Here is a 19,054-nt window from a genome sequence, read left to right as displayed (position 1 = left end):
GTACTTGTCGATATTGGATTGACTTTATAATCACAAAGTGTCAATCCGGTTGATTTAATTTTTTCATTTTTAGAATAAGTCGTAGAAATTTGTTTGTTTCAAATAATTCACTTGATGCTTCTAACGACCAAAATTTGCTTCTTAAGTCTTTCCTCAGTAAAGACCAAGTACTTTTGCTCGAGACTTCCATGAATTTATATATTGACGGGGACTGACTGATATTTTGCACTGGAAAAAAAGTATACATATAATATTTAAAAGGAAGTGGAAGATTATGATAATATATTGGTGTATTTGCTAGTGGCATTGACCATATTTTAAGAAAGAGGGTGATTTGAACCTTCAAACGGGGGGAGGGAAAAGACTTTGGTTGGGCAAAAGCCAAAATATAAGACCAAGGCTAAAGGTTGAGACTTAAACAATAAAAACATAATTAAGTTTTGAATTCTGAATTTTACAACAACAAAAATGCGTGGGGAAAGAATATATAATGGTGCCCAACTGCTTCCACTACGGCCACGTTACAAGACTGACTCTTGTTTTTTTTCAAGTGGAGGGGTGGAAATTATAGCAAATTCAAATGGTAATGTCACTTTTAAAGTGTCATAATCTTTGGGACTTTGAACTTCTCTCCATGACTCATTTTCTTGTTCTCACCCAACTCTCGAACTAAATAGAACCAAATTATAATCTAATCCCTTGGGCGCACCACGTTTAAGTAGTTGTGGCAGCATGCGATTCGCTAGTCATGTTATATTGGTAACTAGAGAGAGGCAACTCATTTTGTCGTTTTACTCAACGAAGAAGAAGGGAGGAAATTCGAATCTCGGAATCTTTTTCAACGTTGAAAAGAAAAATACTTGTAGATATATACTTGATGAGAAAAGTATATAACGCATTTACTAATATCTATATTTCTTGTAAAGATGAGACTCACTAGTTACCTAGGTAGATTTAATTTCACACATTGAGAAACTTTTTTTTTAATCATCAATGTGGTCAAAACACTTATATTAATTATCCACGTTAGGGAGTGCTATGACTTTTTAAAATATCTAATGGCTTCCATGTTTTAGGCGATTACATATGTAAATTTTTTGAGTATAACCGTCACATACAGTTAATTTTTATAGACATAAAGTGTAATATTAATAGAAATTGAATTGCCGAAAATGGGAAGCCCCATGAGGTTCATACCCCCACGTTTTTTTTAAACATACAGTGCTATAACTAGCAACTACATTTTTAGCTAATAAGTCAAAAATGGCAACAATGTCCTCCAAAAAAACCTTGCATTTCAATCATATATGGACAGGTACCATGTATGTAATAATAGGATCCCCCGCCGATTCATTGTAGAGGAACCATAGAACTGTGATTGCATCAGCCAGGTGAGAAAAGAAGACCTAGCTAAGATGACGTGTAGGTTAAGCGATGACCAACACCTACTTATCTTTGACTGTTTATTATTATTAGGATAAATTATAATAATTATTGTTGTTACGGATTCAGGATTTCAAAATGAAGTGGATTAAATTTACCTCACGTGAACAGGTTTCCCTTAAAAGGATGTTATGGGTAGTCTTGGGTGAGCTGTCCTTGAGATTTTGGGTCAATGAATTATATCCCAAAAAGAAGTTATGAGTAGTCTCACATCACACTAGGTATCCTTTCTCAATTTGTTGTTGTTTTATGTGTGCAAAAACTATGTAAACAGTACTGGATAAGATAAAAGGTGAGGAATGAGTGTTCATTTTTGTATAGGATACTTAATTATGACTGAATTGCATGTGATCTTCTAATTCCTAAATGACACATGTGCATGAATGTATGCATGCATGCATGCATGTTGTTCACGTGTCCTGTTCATACCACATGCATATGAGCACAAGTTCCTCTCGTATGGACATGTAGCTATATACAGGTTGTCTGCCCACCATCTGGGGCTTCATGTGATGTCATTTTACAGGCGGGTTTTCCTTAATTAGGTTAGTAATGTCCCCAATGAATATGATCTTCGATTCGTCAAAGATAATGCATGCGTGTTAGATGAGAACTACTCCTATAAGGAGGCTAGCTAGCTAGAGTAGTGATTTAAGCATACATGGTATATGATCATCTTATGCTTATCGGAACATGTTCTTAAATATCACTATTACTACAGTGACATACATGTTATCGACATAATATTGATACTTTATTTACGTTGTATTAAGATTATCTAAGACTGTTGACTATTAAAATTATGACGGTGTATCGAGATAATAAAATTATATTACAGTAATAGTGGTATTTGAAAATAATTTCATGACATAAATATGCATAAGTATGTCGTAAATTAAAACATACGGTTCTTTGAATAAATATACACGTCGCCATGCCTAGTTACGAATTTGTATGCACCTATAGACTTGGACACCTCTTCACACTAAAAGTAACCTGAAAAAGTCAAGGTTGGTTTTTGTATTTTATTTTAAAAGTATCTAATATCAATAAAATAATAAAATTAGTTGTATTGTATTTATTCAATGTATTATTAGACAGCTTTTATTCACGGAAAAAAATTGATGGGAAATAATAAGTAATAGAATTCGAGTCTAATGATAATGTGGCATCCAATTTAAAGCATTACGTGTATAACAAAATCTCCAAAAACCTATTTTTACCCAAAAACCAGAGGACCAAGAAAAGAACAAAAATGGAAAGACTTGGAAATTACAAATGGCTGCAGCAGCATGTGGAGTGATTCCTTGAACAAAACTCAAAAGAAAGACTTAGGCAAGAACATAAAATTTAAATAAATAAATAAAATTAATGCAAGTAATTTCAAAGGGATGACGTCATCTCACTAGATTGATGGCACAAATGGCATTGACAAATTAGATGCTCTCTCTCTATATATATGTATGTGTACACATAGAACTCAAAGCAGCTCTCCAATTCAAGCAAAGCAACATTGGCCCCTCCTTGAAAACTTCTACCTCATATCTCACTCAATTAAACAAAGAAACAAACACAGGAGCAAGCAATGGAATTCAACACTTCAACTCCCTCTGCTTCTTCCCCTCCACTTTCAATATCCCAGCTATCTTCTCCGACTGCCTCATTTCCCTCTCCTAATAATTCTCTCCAATTATCTAATTTATCTTCTCCTAATTATGCTGTTAAGAATAATATTAACACTAATGTTAATAATCCAACCTCTCCTTCACCACCACCACCACCACCACCACCACCACCTGTTGTTCTTAGCCCATGTGCTGCCTGCAAGATTCTTCGCCGGAGGTGCGCGGAGAAGTGTGTTTTAGCTCCATATTTCCCTCCTACGGAGCCCCTCAAGTTCACTATTGCACACAGAGTCTTTGGAGCTAGCAACATCATCAAGCTCTTGCAGGTAATAACAAATTCTGTAAATTATTCATTATTTTTAATATTGGGCTCACATCAAAAGGTAAGGTAGGTCATGATCGGGAACCTTTTTTCAGGTAGGTCATGATCGGGAACCTTTTTTCAACTTTCACTTTGTGAAAGTACAATCATTTTGAAAGTGGGTTGTCTCTCACTCATTAGTGCGAGATTTTATTTATTATATTGTCAAACTGTTAATCTAAACACGTGTGTGTTCTGCATATTAAAAGTTACTTGTGTGAAATTTTTTCAGGAGCTTCCAGAGTCTCACAGAGCAGATGCAGTGAGCAGCATGGTTTATGAAGCTAATGCCAGAATCAGAGACCCAGTGTATGGCTGTGCAGGAGCAATTTGCCAGCTCCAGAAACATGTCAGTGAGCTCCAAGCCCAACTGGCCAAGACACAAGCTGAGCTTCTCAACATGCAATGCCAGCAGGGCAATTTGATTGCTCTAATTTGTATGGACATGACACAATCCAAAGACCCCATTTTGCAGCAGCAGCAGCAACAGTCTTACCTTGACACAAGCTGCTTTCTGGATGAGACCAATTTGGGCACAGCTTGGGAGCCTCTGTGGACATGAACAGTCATTTGGGTCATGGGTTGATGTTACATTTAAGCTTAACCTCCAATTGCGGACGAGACCTTGAAAAATATACTTTGAAAATTTCTTCAATAAAGTTATCATTTGTTAAGGTTTATATATATAAATATAAATATTACATATAAATAAATATTCTTGTTATATTTCTTTACTTCTTGTAATATAAAGGCTGTCTTATTCTTAGTCTTTGCTGATTAGAATTCTTGCATCAATTCAAAGCAATGATTTTGTACCCTAATTATATACATACGTAACATATATGTAATGAAATAGTCTTTGTTGTTAACATGTTATTACTATATCTTCACCTGCAACTTCCTTTAAGTTTCGTTCTTCTTTAATATATGCATAACAAGAAATTTGGGAGGCAGGCAACAGAGCACCTTACACACAAAATTTGTGATGTTTGTTCAAGCTGCAGATGGGATAGGATCTTGAAGTTTTTTTCCTTCCGAGCGATAATCTAAACAACTCTAAACTATTATGTATGGAGTGGGATTTGAACTTGAGTACAGTAAAACTAGCAGGTTAAAACAAGAAAAGAAAATCATAATTTTTTTGTTTGGTTCTGGGGTGACCAGAGGCCCAACAAAGAAAATAAGGACAGGGCCTCCTCCTCCCATGTGCACCTGGGGAGACTAAGAATAACTCCTTGATGGTAAGTTTTGATGATAACCAGGCAACGAACAGAGAGCCATGTGCAAAATTTTCTCTAAAATTAATGAAGGAATGAATTAATAGTCAGAATTCCATTTTAGGGTTTTACAAATTACATATACATGTGACACGCACAATGATCTCTGAGATGACGACACAGTAAAGCTTTTATAGTCAACCAACGTTGACTAACAGATTCACAACTTCTATCCCAAAATTCCGTTTCTTCATCCAGAAAAGATATCATTTTCATGAAGTTGGTCTTGTGGAATTAAGCTTAGTTTGCTAACATGTTCCCATGTCCACGTACCTCATCATTCTCCAAGTTGTCTGTGACTGGTTACGAATGTGAACAAACGACGGATTTTGAATTTCTGGCCAATAGATGCCAAAAATAATATTGCTCGACAATTTCTTGGTCCTCAGTTCAAACACACGTGTCTCACTTGCAGATCATATTAAATGCATTCCTCCAATTGATGATGAGAAAGATTAACAGGTAATTCCTTCCTAAAACTGGCGCTGACCTCATCTTGGGGTTAATCTGTTCAATGGTTCATATGAAGATTGATAAAAATGAGAATCACAAAAAGACTGATAAAAGTACTAATCTTAGCCTTTTGAGTGCATGTGCATGACCACAATTTTGGAAGTGTGTATAAATTCTCTAAAAACTAACTTGTGTGTACCACTTTTTCCTCTCAGTCCAACCTTATGCCAAGGGCTGCTCATGGCAACTTCCATCTACCTTCATTTTTCTCACTAAATATGGTTTACTAGCAAGGAAATGCAAAACAAGTTGTTGAAGGTGGGCTAGTAATTATTTTGGTACTGAAATGTGGATACATGGTATAATTAGTTTTTTTTTTTTTTTTTGAGAAATTCATAATTCAGTCAAAAAAATCATTAGTCACAAAGGACCTATACAAACTAGCCACAAAGAGCCATTATAATAACCGAGCAGTCTAACATCAAAATAAAGACAATCTGGTGCGCCTCCACTAATAATCAAGAAGGATCGAAGAAACTTTAGCATAGGCATCCCAACTAAGATTCTAAACTCGGAATAATCAAAAAGATATAAAGCTTGAAAAAACCAAGCCATAACAATACAAATAAAACTCTCACAAAGAAGAGGTGAAAAGCTCTCACAAAAGAAGAAAAATTACACAGAGAACCCAAAGAGTCTCTGTGACTTATTCCGAACATAAAGAAACAACAAAAAAGATGGTAGTGGTGGAGATCCGACGCCGAGACGCAGCCACCTGTAGTAGTAGAGACTCGACACAATATAATTAGTTTATGTATAGTAATATATGTAGATATGTATTGATTGATAGTATACTTTAAAAGTTTGACCAAAAAAAAGAAGAAGAAGATAGTATACTTTAAAAGTGAGAATATCAATCATGTCGAGCACTCATATTATACCACATAACCGTAACGTATTGAAGTACTCAGTCAAGGATTGGCACCGTATAATCGAAAACTGACTCTTGACTTGGCCCTTGAATGACCGTAACGTATTGAAGTACTCAGTCAAGGATTGGCACTGTATAATCGAAAACTGATTCTTGACTTGGCCCTTGAATGACCGAAATCAATATCATGACTTTGCATTTACCAATTCTATCATGATAGATGGGCCTCCCTTGAAACATTTTAGCCCAATTTATTACCAAAAAACAAACCACAACTAGTTCAGGCCCAAAAAATAAGAAGCAAAGCCCATGACCTATAATTCCAATTCCAAACCCAAAGCCACCATTTAGTTACCACAGCCGAAGCTGCAGCAACAAAAGGAGCATCTGATCGTCTGATTCTACATTGTTTGGCCAGCGAGAAAGCTAGAGAAAATGAGCGGCGCCGGGAAGAAAGTTGCCGATGTGGCTTTCAAAGCCTCCAGGAAAATCGACTGGGAGGGCATGGGCAAGCTTCTGGTCTCCGATGAGGCTCGCAAAGAGTTCGCCTCTCTTCGTCGTGCCTTCGATGAGGTTAACACTACCCTCCAGACCAAATTCAGCCAGGTCTGCGCACGCCCCCATCTCTCTCTCGCATACAAAAACACTCTCTCTATTTTTTTTGGCGGTGTTTCTTTATAATTTTTGCTAAGATCTCTGTGATATCTAGCTGTGTTTTGCTTCATTTCTAAGCTTATTGATCTGGGTTTTCTAAATTGAATAGTATTTTGTTGAATTTGGGGTTTTTTTGTTTGTTTATTGGGTGTTATTTGGTTGATTGGTAAAATGGGTCTGTTCGGTTTTCTCAAAGTTTTCATTATATACTGATTTTCTTTAGGGGCTAGCTCGTTACTAAATACTGATGTAGATTTTAGTGTTGAGCCTTTTAACCTGTTAAAGCTGATCTAAATGGACGAACTTGGATAAATCTTAAATGGGATTAGAAGAGTTTGTTATATAATCTTTCCTTATAATGGGAAATCACGGGGAAACGGATTTATACACAATTGTATCTTTTTGAAGATATGTTATTGGTTGCATTTAGTTCACTTTTGGACGTTACTGCACTGATGTTTTAATCTATTTTCTGTTTCCAATTCTCATTTTGTTGCAGGAACCTGAACCTATTGACTGGGAGTATTACAGGAAAGGAATTGGGTCTCGCTTGGTGGATATGTACAAAGAGGCTTATGACAGTATGTTTTCTGACTACTTAATGAATGCATTTCAGAAGTATAATACTTCCATGAATCAATCTTGTATTACATTAGTTGCAGTTACACTTACATTCTGATTACTGAGGTCTGGTGTTGTGGAATTTTTGATTTGCATCCTTCTTTGAGCTGAAAACGTGGCACATGGTATTTCATAACAACGTGGTTGCCTTGCACTCTTTCATGAGATACCATGTGCCAAATAGATGAAGCCTTTAGGGGCTATTGTTTCAATTTAAATTTCTTGTCCTGTAGTGCTTTATTTGCTTAGACTTATCAACAATGTGCATGTTTATGCTTTGGTTGACAAATATAAGGTACACAACCCTTCCTTGATGAGTTGGGTTTTAACAAACTTCTGTTGTTAACTGACTTGATAAGAATGATATGTCCTGTATCTGCTCACCCCCTAAAAGAGGCTTACATTAAACTATATTATGACTAGTAGAAGCATGAAATTATATTTTAATAACCTGTACAGAACCAGCTCTCCTCTAGATTTATAGGAAGTCTCATGGGAAAGTATTTTCAGCTGCTGATGTACCATTGTAGAATAGTATATATAATTGTATTTTGGGCTCTTGGCTATGGTTTTCTCCTAGTAATTTTAGAAACACATGTTCATCGGAGACATCCTTCTTCTAAATATTCCAAATGTTGTTCTTGGTAAATGTTGAGAGAATTACTTTGGGCGTATACAAGAGAGAGAACAGTGCCTGGGTATTGGCCTTCTCCTCTATATTGTCATGTCTCATGTATCTTTCTCTGAAATCAAAACAACAAAATTGTTGCAGGCGTTCAAGTCCCCAAGTATGTAGACACAGTCACTCCTGAGTACAAGCCTAAATTTGATCAATTGGTTAGCTCTCTCTCTCTCTCTCTCTCCCCAAGTATATGTACTACTTTCTAACTTCCTGAGGTGTTTTATATGTTTCTGCGGAGTACAGTTGGTGGATCTAAAGGAAGCAGAGGAGAAATCTTTGAAGGAATCTGAGCGTTTGGAGAAGGAGATTGCTGAAGTTCAAGAATTGAAGGTAATGGGGATTGTCCCAGGCTAAGCCACTATACTTGTAGAATGTATAGTTTCTCACACTTTTTTTGTTTAAATCTCTACAGAAGAAGATTAGCACCATGACTGCAGATGAGTACTTTGAGAAGCATCCAGAGCTGAAGAAGAAATTTGATGATGAAATCCGAAATGACTACTGGGGCTATTGATGACATTCAAAGGTTTCAGTGTTTGGCAATATTGCTGGGACGTGTCATGTTTCACTCTTTTTTTTTAATAATAAGGATAACCAAATTGATTTTGTTTGTAATCTGGTTACTTTTGGTTTGAAGAATTTGAGCTTAAATAGAAATCCTTACGAGGGTCTTGTTTTCCAGTAGGCCAATACATCTCTTTACATTTACATAAAGGCAGTATCCGAATTTGTGAATGCTTCTGTTATATCCAGAGTTATATTTTTACGTATTCAATGTTTCTCCAGTAGGATGTAGTTGTCCAGTAACTGTCGATTTCTTTGGTTTCATTTGATTAATGAGCGGAGGCTCTCGTCGAGCCTGATTTCCGGTTTGATAGTATGGCTAAAACCTCCGAACTCTCTCTATGTCTTCACACTTGAGCTGAGCACTCTGCGAACCACACTTGAAGAAGTCTGGCATGCTACAACAGTCATTTCTCTTCTCTCCGTTATAACTTGGGATTCAAGTCTAAACTTCTTCCAAAATTGAGAAAAGAAATATCACTAAATTACTAAATTAAAGGAAATAAAGAGAAAATCCTTCTTGTTACACTTTGAACTCTCAACTCCCTACATTGTGGCATAGGCATGCACGTCATGAATATTTATACCTAGTCCCTCCAAGAAGAAACCGATAAAACCATCATTAATAGAGAGCGGCATGTACATTTAGACACTCATATACAATCTTAAACAGAATGACAACTGCACAAAGTTTACAAAACTGTGAATAATCCATGGGTACAAAAATAACATCAAGAACATAATTTCACTGCCATCACTGCAGGATTAGAAAAGTTAGGAACAAAAAGAAAACCTATGAAGAATTACAGTTTCTGACAACAAAAAAAGGGGCAGATATGTCAACGGATGGAAATTTCAAGCAGATGCTGCTAGTAAATTCGGAAAGAAAAAAAGTCAAAATTTCCCGGCAGCATATAATTGCTTTTATCTCAAATAGCTGGGAGATGATGAAGTTGATAGTAATGTCATTACTTCAAAGAAATAGAAACCCTATCCAGTACTGGCCACCTTCTTTTGAAGGACCTGGTCGCTGTTTAGCTCGTCATTTTTGTCCATGGCCTTCCTCGCAAGCTCGTAGCCTGCAAAGTTCATGGCACCCAATGGAGCGATCCAAAAAAACCTGGGTACCGCTCCTTTAAATAAGCCAAGGGGTCCCTCGTGCCGGAGTATAGAGAAGGCTACCATTGACATTGATATAGGTCTACCCTGTGGAGCAGTCATCATTCTTGTTTTCATCACATCAAACGGCGTGGTGACAACAGCTGCTAGCCCGCCAGATAAAGCCCCAACTGCAATTGTTTCCCAAGCTTCCAGATCCCGCCCTAAAAATTTCTGGGCAGCCTAAAACAGCAAAACAGACATTTAACGAAAACACATGAGTTATTATCACATTAATTATGGTCTAAATAAAATAAGTTTATTAAAAAGAACTATATTATTGACATAAAGGCCACTATCTAGGAGTCGGACTACGAAATGTGTTCTCTGTCAAACAGATCGTCTTGGGCAGAAATTAGTAATTACAGAATTTTCACTTTAAACCCGCATACAATTATCTATTTTCTTTTTAAAAACCAATGTGCATTTTGTTCTTTACAATGGTTCAAAACTTGATAAGAAACGTGGCCCAACATTCTCAGTCAAGTTTGCCTCTCCATAAATGAAAATTTTTTAAAAAAGGGTCTAAGGGAAACAACATTGTAGCAGATAAAAGTCAAATCTTGAAACTAAGGGAATCAATGCATAGCCATTAGCAATCAACGTTGCCACAAAGTACCACGGTAAGGGGCATGAGTTGTGCCAAGTCCTATTCAGTTTCAAATTCTTCTTTCCTGTGATGCATTTACAATTCTGCTAGGTAATACATAAAATATATTTTTTTAAAGACGAATATATTGTAGCTAAATATTGCCTTCTTTCGAAAAGAAAATTTTATACTTTTTTCATATATTAGGCAGCAATTTAGGCAATATATTGGGCACATTATATCTTTAATTTCCCTCAAAGACGCATACTTGCATTATATAAGCTTTTAAATTCCAAAACCTGAAGTTTTTATTTCTCATTTTATAAAACTTTGGCTATCTCTCTGGGATCAATAAAATTCTCTTCACAACACTAAACTGCAGAAAGTGGAGTCAGTTGACAAGAGAGAGTGTTGTTGGGGAGAGGGGTATACATTTTATGCCTAGAAAGAAAAATTGCATATAAAAATTTCATGCCTTTTTGGATTCAGCATATAGCCCCATGCCAGCGACATAAAATGGAACCTCCCGGCAAAGAGTGGCACCAGTCCCACGAAAGAAACCCTTAAGACCATCTTGGTTCCAAGTCCCCACAATAGCCTCCCCGACATTGTCAAAAAGGCCAGCCTGCAACCGCTGCTTTAACACCTCACAAGGAATTCGCACTGCTGTTCCCAAAAATGTGCTACAGAATGATGCTAGAGATTGAACCTATTAACATGACAAAATATGATTTTATACTGTTCCAAAACAGCATTAACAAAAAAGAATCACAGATACGTCAAACAGACCCGTTGCCACCCATCTCAAATTCATACTTCCCTTCTTAAAACTACAACAGGCTTCAAATTCACAGTTGTTTTGAATGTGGCTACCAAATGTTTACAAGAGAGAATGAAGAAGGACGGGAGGGAGCAAGCCAGCAAAGACACGAGAACCATTTCAAAAGGATAGGGAGCTACTGGTTGAAGTTGCTCTAACAGCACCATACTTTTCTTACCTTTTTTTTCGTTTAGGTAGAGAACACCATACAATGTACCTTAGTTGTACAATTTCCCATTTGAAGGAAAAATAAATAAAAAAGTACAATACTCTTTTTTTAGAAAAACAGGATAGTTAATTAGGTGTGTGGAAAGGTACAAATTTGTTATAATTCTACGGAGAAAGAGTCCAGTGAAAGAATGAAAAGACAACATGAACCTGTATTCGCTTAAATAGATATTAATGTCATTTCTATGGCCTGATGGATTCATGATGCTAGTCCCTAGCGAAAGTAGAAAAGAGGAGAGGAAGAGAGTAGTTACTCAGGCAGCACATGAAGATGCAAAACAGAAATGCATGTGTGACAGAACAAAGAAAATGGAAACAAGCATGTAGTAAAATAACAATCATTACCTGTATATCGGGGAGCGTTGGAGCAAAGTTTATTAACACAAGTTTACTTGCCTCAAATATCCCAGTTCGCAGGCCATGACTGTAATGTGAAGAGAACAAATAAGCCAGAAAAAAAAAAAAAAAAAGAGAATTACTCAAAGTAAAGGCTAAAATTAACTACTTCATTTTTCTATTACTGGAAGGGGGCAAAAGAAAAACCTTGAAAACTGTCCAAGAATGGCAGGAATTGAGCCCCTGTATAACCCCTGAACTCCAATCTGTGGAAGCTTTGAAATAATTTCGGGGAATGTTAATGTTGATGCTTGTACACGAGTCTGTCAAACATAAAGAAACTTGAGAATGTCTAAAAAGGATGCATTTTAAGACAGAAGACCAAAGAGAAACATCACCAATTACAGAGAACTATTAACATAGACTACGTGAGTACAAATTCCTAAGCTAGGGAATTTGCCTTAATTGTATCAACTGGGTGCAATAAAGAAGTAGAAAGTGCACAAGCAAGGCCCCCTGCTAATGCAGATCTTAGTACACTTCCAGCAGGTATTTCCACAGGTGGTGCAACAGCAACAACAGTGGCAGCTTCAAACCAGATACTCCTGTATGCATTATGAAGAAGTTACTGTCAGCTAGGAGTATCCTACTAGCTTGTGGACACTAGCCCTACTGAGAATTTTAAAAATATGTATACACAGATGTGATTTCTAAAGTGCAATTGATTCTGCATTACTCCTAATTCATTGAATAGTTCATTCTCCATAAATGTGCATCAATTACCAAAGAATAATGGAACTGTTACCATTTCAGACCAAGAAACGAAAGACAATAAAATAACAAAATAATTGAATCGAACTCCAGACTACACCTATACTACATCCAAGAGCCGACCACAGATTTAACCAAAGTTACCATGTTCTTGGTACATTTGGGTTCACTGTACCAATAGGAAAATGAAATACACCCCTGTGCTGTGAATGCAGTATGTTGTATATTTAGTGCATTCACCATTTCGGTTCATGGCTTACTACAGTTGCTTGTGCACAACTTTAAGTAGACCTATCTATGCATGCTTATAAAGGGACTGACTACAATGAGCAATTCATCTTACCTAGGATCATCTTGAAGTCGATCAGAAGGGAGCAACAGCATAAAATTCCTAAAATGGCCATAAGAAATAGATCCTTCTGTGTCGGCATTGAGAAATCGCATCATAGCAACAGCATTGTCTTCATTAGCTGGAAGTCCTGCATTTTTAAGTGATGCCAATACTTCACTTTTTTGCAGTGTTCCAGACTTGCTGAGGCATAGAGACGTATATGCGCGTAGAATGGTTGGTTCCTTCTGTTCCATCAAAGATAAAAACTGTTTCCAGCCAAATGATTTTGAAAATATATGACGTCTAGTACGGCGCATAAACTCGTGAGCATATCTCCGTGGCAACTTTCGCTTTCTTATTGCAATTTCAAGATCTTCCAGAGTTACTTGGCCATCTCTGTCTCTATCTAGTTCTTCAAAGAATCTCCTTCCTAGATGCATTCATGGTGTAAAATGTGTTAATTATATAATTGTATAGACACAAAATTGAACAAGTTGAAGTCATTATATAGCTTTTTTATTACAAATTCAATGATTATAAAGCTCACGAATTATCATGAATAAACTTCTGTTTTGGAATCTTCTTTTTTTTTCCTTTTTTACAGAAAGAAACAAAGCAACAACCATTTCCACAATACGTATTAGTTACCAAGCTACCTGAGACAACATACCTTCAGACTCTGTGTACCTAAAGAAATCTTGGACAGAGAATAGTTTCTTCTTGTCAGGATACTCTTTAGAAGGTCTCCCCAAATGAGGTACAAGCTCAATTAATTCAGTCAACGAAACAGTGGATAATGTGGATCTCAAACGCTCTACATTTGATAGAGGAATACTAAGAATATCACTAGCAAGCTTCTGTGGTGAATTGCCTGCTGATTCTGCCCTGTTTCTTGCAGTAACATCCTCATCACCCTCTTCATTAACTGAAGAGGTTACCCCAACAACGCCCGATGGCACTCCTCCCACTCTTGCAAACTTCAAGTTTCCCAGAAATCCATTTACATCTGCTTTTCGACCTTCCAGCAAACCTGTAATCACCCTGAAATGATCAGTTTGGGAAGAAGAAGTCGGCTCTGGGGAAGTTTCACAAGTTTCTCGACCACTTTCTTGAACACCATGATCAAACTTCTGAAGATTCTGAGTTAGTTGATCAAAAACAAAACCTATGAGGCATTCTAGTGATACATGTTTTCCTTCGTTATGTGACACAACTTCATTCTGAATTGTTCTAGCATGCTGGCCCTTAGACTCCCTCTGCTTCAAGTCACCAGAAACCTTCGGCTTTTTGCAAGAACACGCTTTGTCCTCATCACTCGTTTTCTGGACCCGCTTCTTACCCAATTTGAACGGACCCGGAAATGCCTGAACAAAACAGTTAGCTAACACAGACCAATTTACAGCAAACTGCAAACAATTCACACAAGACCCATCCTCCTTAGCACTCTCCTTCTCTGTCAACCCACTCTTTGACACCTCAGGTCGATTTTCATTTCCAGAATTCTGGGAAAACTTCCCAAACAACGCCTTTATAGGAACCTTAGCAGACAACCCTTTCTTCCTCTCATCGCCGCCAACTGTGACACAATGACCAGCTTTCTTCTTCCCCCCAAAGATCTGAGCTTTACCATTCTTATCAACACCATCAAATTGATAAACCAAATCAACAGCATTTACTTTATTCTTAGGCCCTGCCCAGCAATACTCAAAGTCCTTGGCCGCTTTTCGAAAACTCAATTCCAGCGGCGAAAGCGCTTCCTTAACAAGTTGAATCGAATTGAAAAACGATTCAACCGGGTCATTTGCAGACAACATTACTAACAAAACTCAAGATTCTTTCAGTCCCAGATAACTATCAAGCTTCCAACAAAATCCACAGGAACCGTTACGCACAGAAACATACAAAACAAATTTTCTTCCACAAAATTAGCACAAATGGATTAAATTCATCATAGAAACAGCGTAGAGTAATAGAAATACACCACAGAACTGCGTGGACCGGGCGGGTGAGATCCGAATATGAAGGGGTGCACCGACTGTTGAATCCGAAACGACGAAAACCCTATGCGTCCATTATGGGCAGCTCAACTTCTGTTCAATCAGATATAAATTTCTTCGCTTTTAGCGTCTCGTTATTTCTTCAGAGTACGAAGTGTCAGCCTTTGCATTTCAAATATGGATTCAAAGCCATGAGAGAGAGAGCATTTGTTTGGCAGATTGTGTTTGTGAAAGAGGCTTAGCCAAATTCAGAGCAAGATTGGAGATTTTATTGGGTTTGGACAGGCTCTGTGTTTCATTTGGGACCGAGAGATTTGGGTGGGATTAGAGGAAGAAGAAGAGCAAAACAACCAGAAGTGAAGAACAAAGAGGCAGCTAAAGACCAGGCCTCTCTTTTTTTTTCTTTTTTTCTTTTTTTTCATTTTTAATTATTTTGTTTTGCAATTTTCCTTTTTGTTTTAAAAATTTTGTACTGATCTTATTATTCGGATAATGAATGCTGAATGGATAAAAAGCTGACGCAGGGACTCTGTAAGCGAGAGGAGGACACATACACATTGGGCTCGTGGATTCCTAGTAATTCACAATTTAAAATCCACCCAAAACCAATCAAATTTTTATCCATTTCTATATCAAATGTAGTCTTTCTGTTTTTTTTTTTTCGTGGGTGTAATTAAGAAGCAAAACATTTTTCCCATTCCAATATCCAAATTAGTTATTGTAATTGTATTAACCAAATTCAGAATATGGATTTGCTTTACTTGGGCATGTTGTTGTGGTGTATTAAATCTGTCCAACTTGCAATATGTGTTTATAAACACACAAAAAATAAAAACTTTTCTTTCCATTTTTCTTTTTATGGTCCTATATTGTTAATAGCAAGTTTAATTAAGTTCAATCTTGCTAATGGGATATAGCTAAGTTGATTAGAGATTTGAAACTTTCATAAGCGTAGTGATTATTTGTATAAACTCGTTTTCCAATTGCTTATTCTAAAAAACATTTCAATCCGCATGATCTTTTATGGAGATGAGGCTTGAGTCAAGATTGACTTGACATAATTTGTCATAAATCCCAAAAGAGAATTGTGTTATGAAAATTTGTGCCTAGACAAAAGGTATATGAACAAAGAAGAGAATGTGTGTGCCATCCCATTATATGACAAATGACCACATGATTTGTTTGTATATAAATAACCACTTCTAAGGTCCCATCCGGAGTTTTCACATGTAAATTATCAGTACATTTATTGAAACATCATAATTGGAGATTCCCAGCTGTCTGCCAATCCATATTTATTGAATATATAATCCTCTGAAAATAATGATTTTTATGTTGTTAATCATTGGTATTGGCTCCCTTGATCACAAGGCAAGATAACGACTAAAGTACCTACTGGCTACCAGCCATGAAGTAGGATTGTTGTATGCAGTGAGGAAATTTGATGGTCAAGATGAAATCGGAACAGCTTTATATCTATATCCAAAAGATTTCAAATTGTACTGAAACAGCAAAAATGTGTTAAAAAAAACTTAAATACACTTCAATATAAGGATGCCCTTATCAGTTTTTGAACAAAATTGAACATGCACAGACAGGTGTAATGGGATTCCTCTTACTCAAGATCATACATATTCGGGCAAAAATAACTCAAGAGCAACCACTGCTTCCTGTGAACTTAATGAAGGGGGAATTATTTTACTGTTGTTTAGCACACGGCGTGAAGTCGAGGCATTTTAAATGCATCAAAATGCTGATCCACTGCCCTTTGTCTTTCCAAGCATCACATCTTTAGCTTCATTGATTTTGGATGCTAGGTAATGGCTACCGCCTGCATCAGGATGGTTTGCAACCATCACCTTTCTATGTGCTTCCTTGACCTTGTCTGCAGGTGCATTCTCCCTGTGAAACCATACAAAAAGATTATCTATTTTGCTTACAAACAGAGAAGATAAGATAGTCAGAGCTTCACTCCTTATGATTTCAAGTTTTCCATCATTTTGGTTGAAACCAATTCAATATTCCTTTCATTTTCCTTGACTATGAATAAATAAACAGCGATAATAAGGCTAGGATAATATCCTACAATCTACATTTATTTATTTAAAAAATCCTTCTTACCTGATACCCAGAATAAGAGCTGCTTCCCTCTTTGTCATTGTCTGCTGGAAACCACCTTCATAAAATTTCCGCATTCTAGGTTTTGGCGGTCGTGTCTTGAAAGCATGCCAAGCCTGGATGCCATATCTACCAGCAAGCGCAGTAGCAGCTACTGCAAGACCAGCCAGAAAAGGTGTAGCCTGATGCACATCTACAAGTTCATTAATTCAACAGAATTGTAATTTTTCATTTTAATTCTAAGGTATTTTTAATTTCAATCTCAATTGTCATTTAAGTACACTAAACTCCTTTCCCAAGACCATTGCCCCATGTCATAAAAAAGGGGAATTTCCACCAGTTCTATGAACATTATAACATGCACATGGTTCAATCCAGAAAGACACCATCAACTAATAGCCACACAAGGTGCCAAAGCATAGAACACAAAATATCACTTGGACAATCAAAGGAAGGCACTAACCAATATATACGTGCACGACAGATATATCGAATCAAATGCATAAAGGGCATGACATCAATTGACAAAAAAACAGTCTCTGCCCTTTTAAAGCCAACTCCAAACATACGTACAGCACACATAGGCTTCTAAAAAATCATGATCCCTCTAATTGGAGATGGAAAGTCCTAGAGACAATAACATCCAATCATGAGCAGACCATTTGAAGGAATACATATGAAACCGTGGGCCTTTTATCAAGATGCAATCTGTCCTAATCATGGTCATACAATCTTGATTAGGAAACCCAAAGCAGCACTTCAAAACCATTTTTTCTATGATCAACGCCCCTATCTTCCATGTGGGGATGCATTTGTTTTGGTTGCATCTCAAATGCATTTTCCAGCATGCATGGGTGCAGAAAGACAAAGAACAATAATTACACTGGCAAAAACAGCTCTTCAGTGTCAAATAAGGGGCATAACAGCAGCAAATCAATAAACTGAGCCACATTTAGGATTTAGCAGAAACCCTGCTGTACCAATCTACCAAGCAAAAGTTTTTGTTTTTATTTTTAATTTAACTGAATCTCATAAATTTCAATAAAATTAAGTTCCCATGGAAACAAGCAAGAGCAAAAATTAAATCTTTGTGAACCCTAGTACCAAAATCACACTAAATTTGCTTTTGAGGCAGACATGAAGCGAAATAAAGCAAAAAAGGAGGAGGGAAAAAATGGATTTTTCTCACCATTGCGTCGAAAGTATCGTGCCTGAGCTCAGAATTCGGGGTTTCATTCAGAGCTTTCTCGGAGCTTTTGCCTTTAGCTTCTGAGTTGGGGAAGAGGCCTTGTGCTTTGCCCAACATGTTTCCTAATCTTAATTCTAATTCGTCCATTAATCTCTAGAAGCCTATCATATTGCGACGTGTAAGCTTAACAGGCCAAGCACTTAAGTGACAGCCCACTTGAAACATTTGGGCCTCGGACTAGGCACAGTGTCATCAAATCTTTAATGATGCACCCAATAATATACAAAGTTGAAATAACTTTATTTTCGGCCATTATATAATATTTTAATATATAATATTTAAAATATATTTTATATATTATTTATATTCAATAATATACGAGGATTATGTAAATCTATTGTATATTATTGAAAATGTTGTAAAAAATATGTGTATTAAAAATTAAAAAATACATATATATATGTTCAATACGAGATTAGACTGTTTGCTTTTTCAAAAACGTGAATTTTACCAAGTTTTTAAGACGTATACAAAACATGGCTATAATATTTCTTTGAAAAAATTAGAAAAACCGAGTATCGCTAAGCGGCTATACTATTTCTTAAAAAAAAAAATAGAAAAATCGATATATATATTTTTTAAACCAGTATAGCCGCGCTGCTATACTATTTATTTTATTAAAAAATTAGAAAACCCGGTATTTCTTTAAAAGAAACAGAGTACAGCCGCGCGGCTGTACTATTTCTCTTTTAAAACAATTAAAAAACCGGGTGTAGCCGCGAGGCTATACTATTTCTTTTGAAAAAACCAGTGTATCTGTAAAAAGAAATTTGATAAAACTGAGTATAGCCGTCCGGCTATACTATTTCTTTTAAAACAATTAGCGACAACCGAGTATAGCCGCGC

The 19,054-nt window shown here is 36.6% G+C and overlaps 4 protein-coding genes across 4 annotated transcripts; 2 read left to right on the top strand and 2 right to left on the bottom strand.

Moving 5' to 3' along the window:
- On the top strand, nucleotides 2,888-4,319 carry LOC18785093 (LOB domain-containing protein 1). Its single transcript, XM_007219635.2, has 2 exons — nucleotides 2,888-3,394; nucleotides 3,662-4,319. Exons 1-2 carry the CDS (start codon nucleotides 3,029-3,031, stop codon nucleotides 3,989-3,991), a joined length of 696 nt encoding a protein of 231 aa, XP_007219697.1. The 5' UTR covers nucleotides 2,888-3,028; the 3' UTR covers nucleotides 3,992-4,319.
- Nucleotides 6,449-8,822, top strand: LOC18786806 (ATP synthase subunit d, mitochondrial). The gene is made up of 5 exons (XM_007218451.2): nucleotides 6,449-6,696; nucleotides 7,244-7,325; nucleotides 8,138-8,202; nucleotides 8,291-8,377; nucleotides 8,460-8,822. The coding sequence occupies exons 1-5, from the start codon at nucleotides 6,526-6,528 to the stop codon at nucleotides 8,559-8,561; spliced, it is 507 nt and encodes a 168-aa protein (XP_007218513.1). The 5' UTR covers nucleotides 6,449-6,525; the 3' UTR covers nucleotides 8,562-8,822.
- LOC18786378 (mitochondrial substrate carrier family protein C) lies at nucleotides 9,223-15,731 on the bottom strand. The gene is made up of 7 exons (XM_007220196.2): nucleotides 13,515-15,731; nucleotides 12,857-13,274; nucleotides 12,203-12,347; nucleotides 11,950-12,065; nucleotides 11,752-11,830; nucleotides 10,834-11,067; nucleotides 9,223-9,952 (listed from the first exon to the last, which is right to left on the bottom strand). Exons 1-7 carry the CDS (start codon nucleotides 14,656-14,658, stop codon nucleotides 9,602-9,604), a joined length of 2,487 nt encoding a protein of 828 aa, XP_007220258.1. The 5' UTR covers nucleotides 14,659-15,731; the 3' UTR covers nucleotides 9,223-9,601.
- Nucleotides 16,296-18,272, bottom strand: LOC18785593 (mitochondrial import inner membrane translocase subunit TIM14-1). Its single transcript, XM_007219767.2, has 3 exons — nucleotides 18,149-18,272; nucleotides 16,963-17,141; nucleotides 16,296-16,743 (listed from the first exon to the last, which is right to left on the bottom strand). Exons 1-3 carry the CDS (start codon nucleotides 18,263-18,265, stop codon nucleotides 16,587-16,589), a joined length of 453 nt encoding a protein of 150 aa, XP_007219829.1. The 5' UTR covers nucleotides 18,266-18,272; the 3' UTR covers nucleotides 16,296-16,586.

The sequence above is a fragment of the Prunus persica genome, chromosome G2 (genome assembly GCF_000346465.2).
Source record: "Prunus persica cultivar Lovell chromosome G2, Prunus_persica_NCBIv2, whole genome shotgun sequence".
NCBI classification, from domain to species: Eukaryota; Viridiplantae; Streptophyta; class Magnoliopsida; order Rosales; family Rosaceae; genus Prunus; species Prunus persica.
The sequence above is the reverse complement of the archived record's forward strand: the minus strand, read 5'-3'. Positions and strand labels throughout refer to the sequence as shown.

Excerpts from the sequence above, each read along its gene's own strand:
- LOC18785093 (XM_007219635.2), top strand. The coding sequence starts at position 3,029 with ATGGAATTCAACACTTCAACTCCCTCTGCTTCTTCCCCTCCACTTTCA. Across the intron at positions 3,395-3,661 it reads ACATCATCAAGCTCTTGCAG|GAGCTTCCAGAGTCTCACAG; the intron begins GTAATAACAAAT and ends AAATTTTTTCAG.
- LOC18786806 (XM_007218451.2), top strand. The coding sequence starts at position 6,526 with ATGAGCGGCGCCGGGAAGAAAGTTGCCGATGTGGCTTTCAAAGCCTCC. Across the intron at positions 6,697-7,243 it reads TCCAGACCAAATTCAGCCAG|GAACCTGAACCTATTGACTG; the intron begins GTCTGCGCACGC and ends ATTTTGTTGCAG. Across the intron at positions 8,203-8,290 it reads AGCCTAAATTTGATCAATTG|TTGGTGGATCTAAAGGAAGC; the intron begins GTTAGCTCTCTC and ends TGCGGAGTACAG.
- LOC18786378 (XM_007220196.2), bottom strand. The coding sequence starts at position 14,658 with ATGTTGTCTGCAAATGACCCGGTTGAATCGTTTTTCAATTCGATTCAA. Across the intron at positions 13,275-13,514 it reads TAGGTACACAGAGTCTGAAG|GAAGGAGATTCTTTGAAGAA; the intron begins GTATGTTGTCTC and ends GAATGCATCTAG. Across the intron at positions 12,066-12,202 it reads ACCCAGTTGATACAATTAAG|ACTCGTGTACAAGCATCAAC; the intron begins GCAAATTCCCTA and ends TATGTTTGACAG.
- LOC18785593 (XM_007219767.2), bottom strand. The coding sequence starts at position 18,265 with ATGTTGGGCAAAGCACAAGGCCTCTTCCCCAACTCAGAAGCTAAAGGC. Across the intron at positions 17,142-18,148 it reads ACGATACTTTCGACGCAATG|GCTACACCTTTTCTGGCTGG; the intron begins GTGAGAAAAATC and ends GATGTGCATCAG. Across the intron at positions 16,744-16,962 it reads GCTCTTATTCTGGGTATCAG|GGAGAATGCACCTGCAGACA; the intron begins GTAAGAAGGATT and ends ATGGTTTCACAG.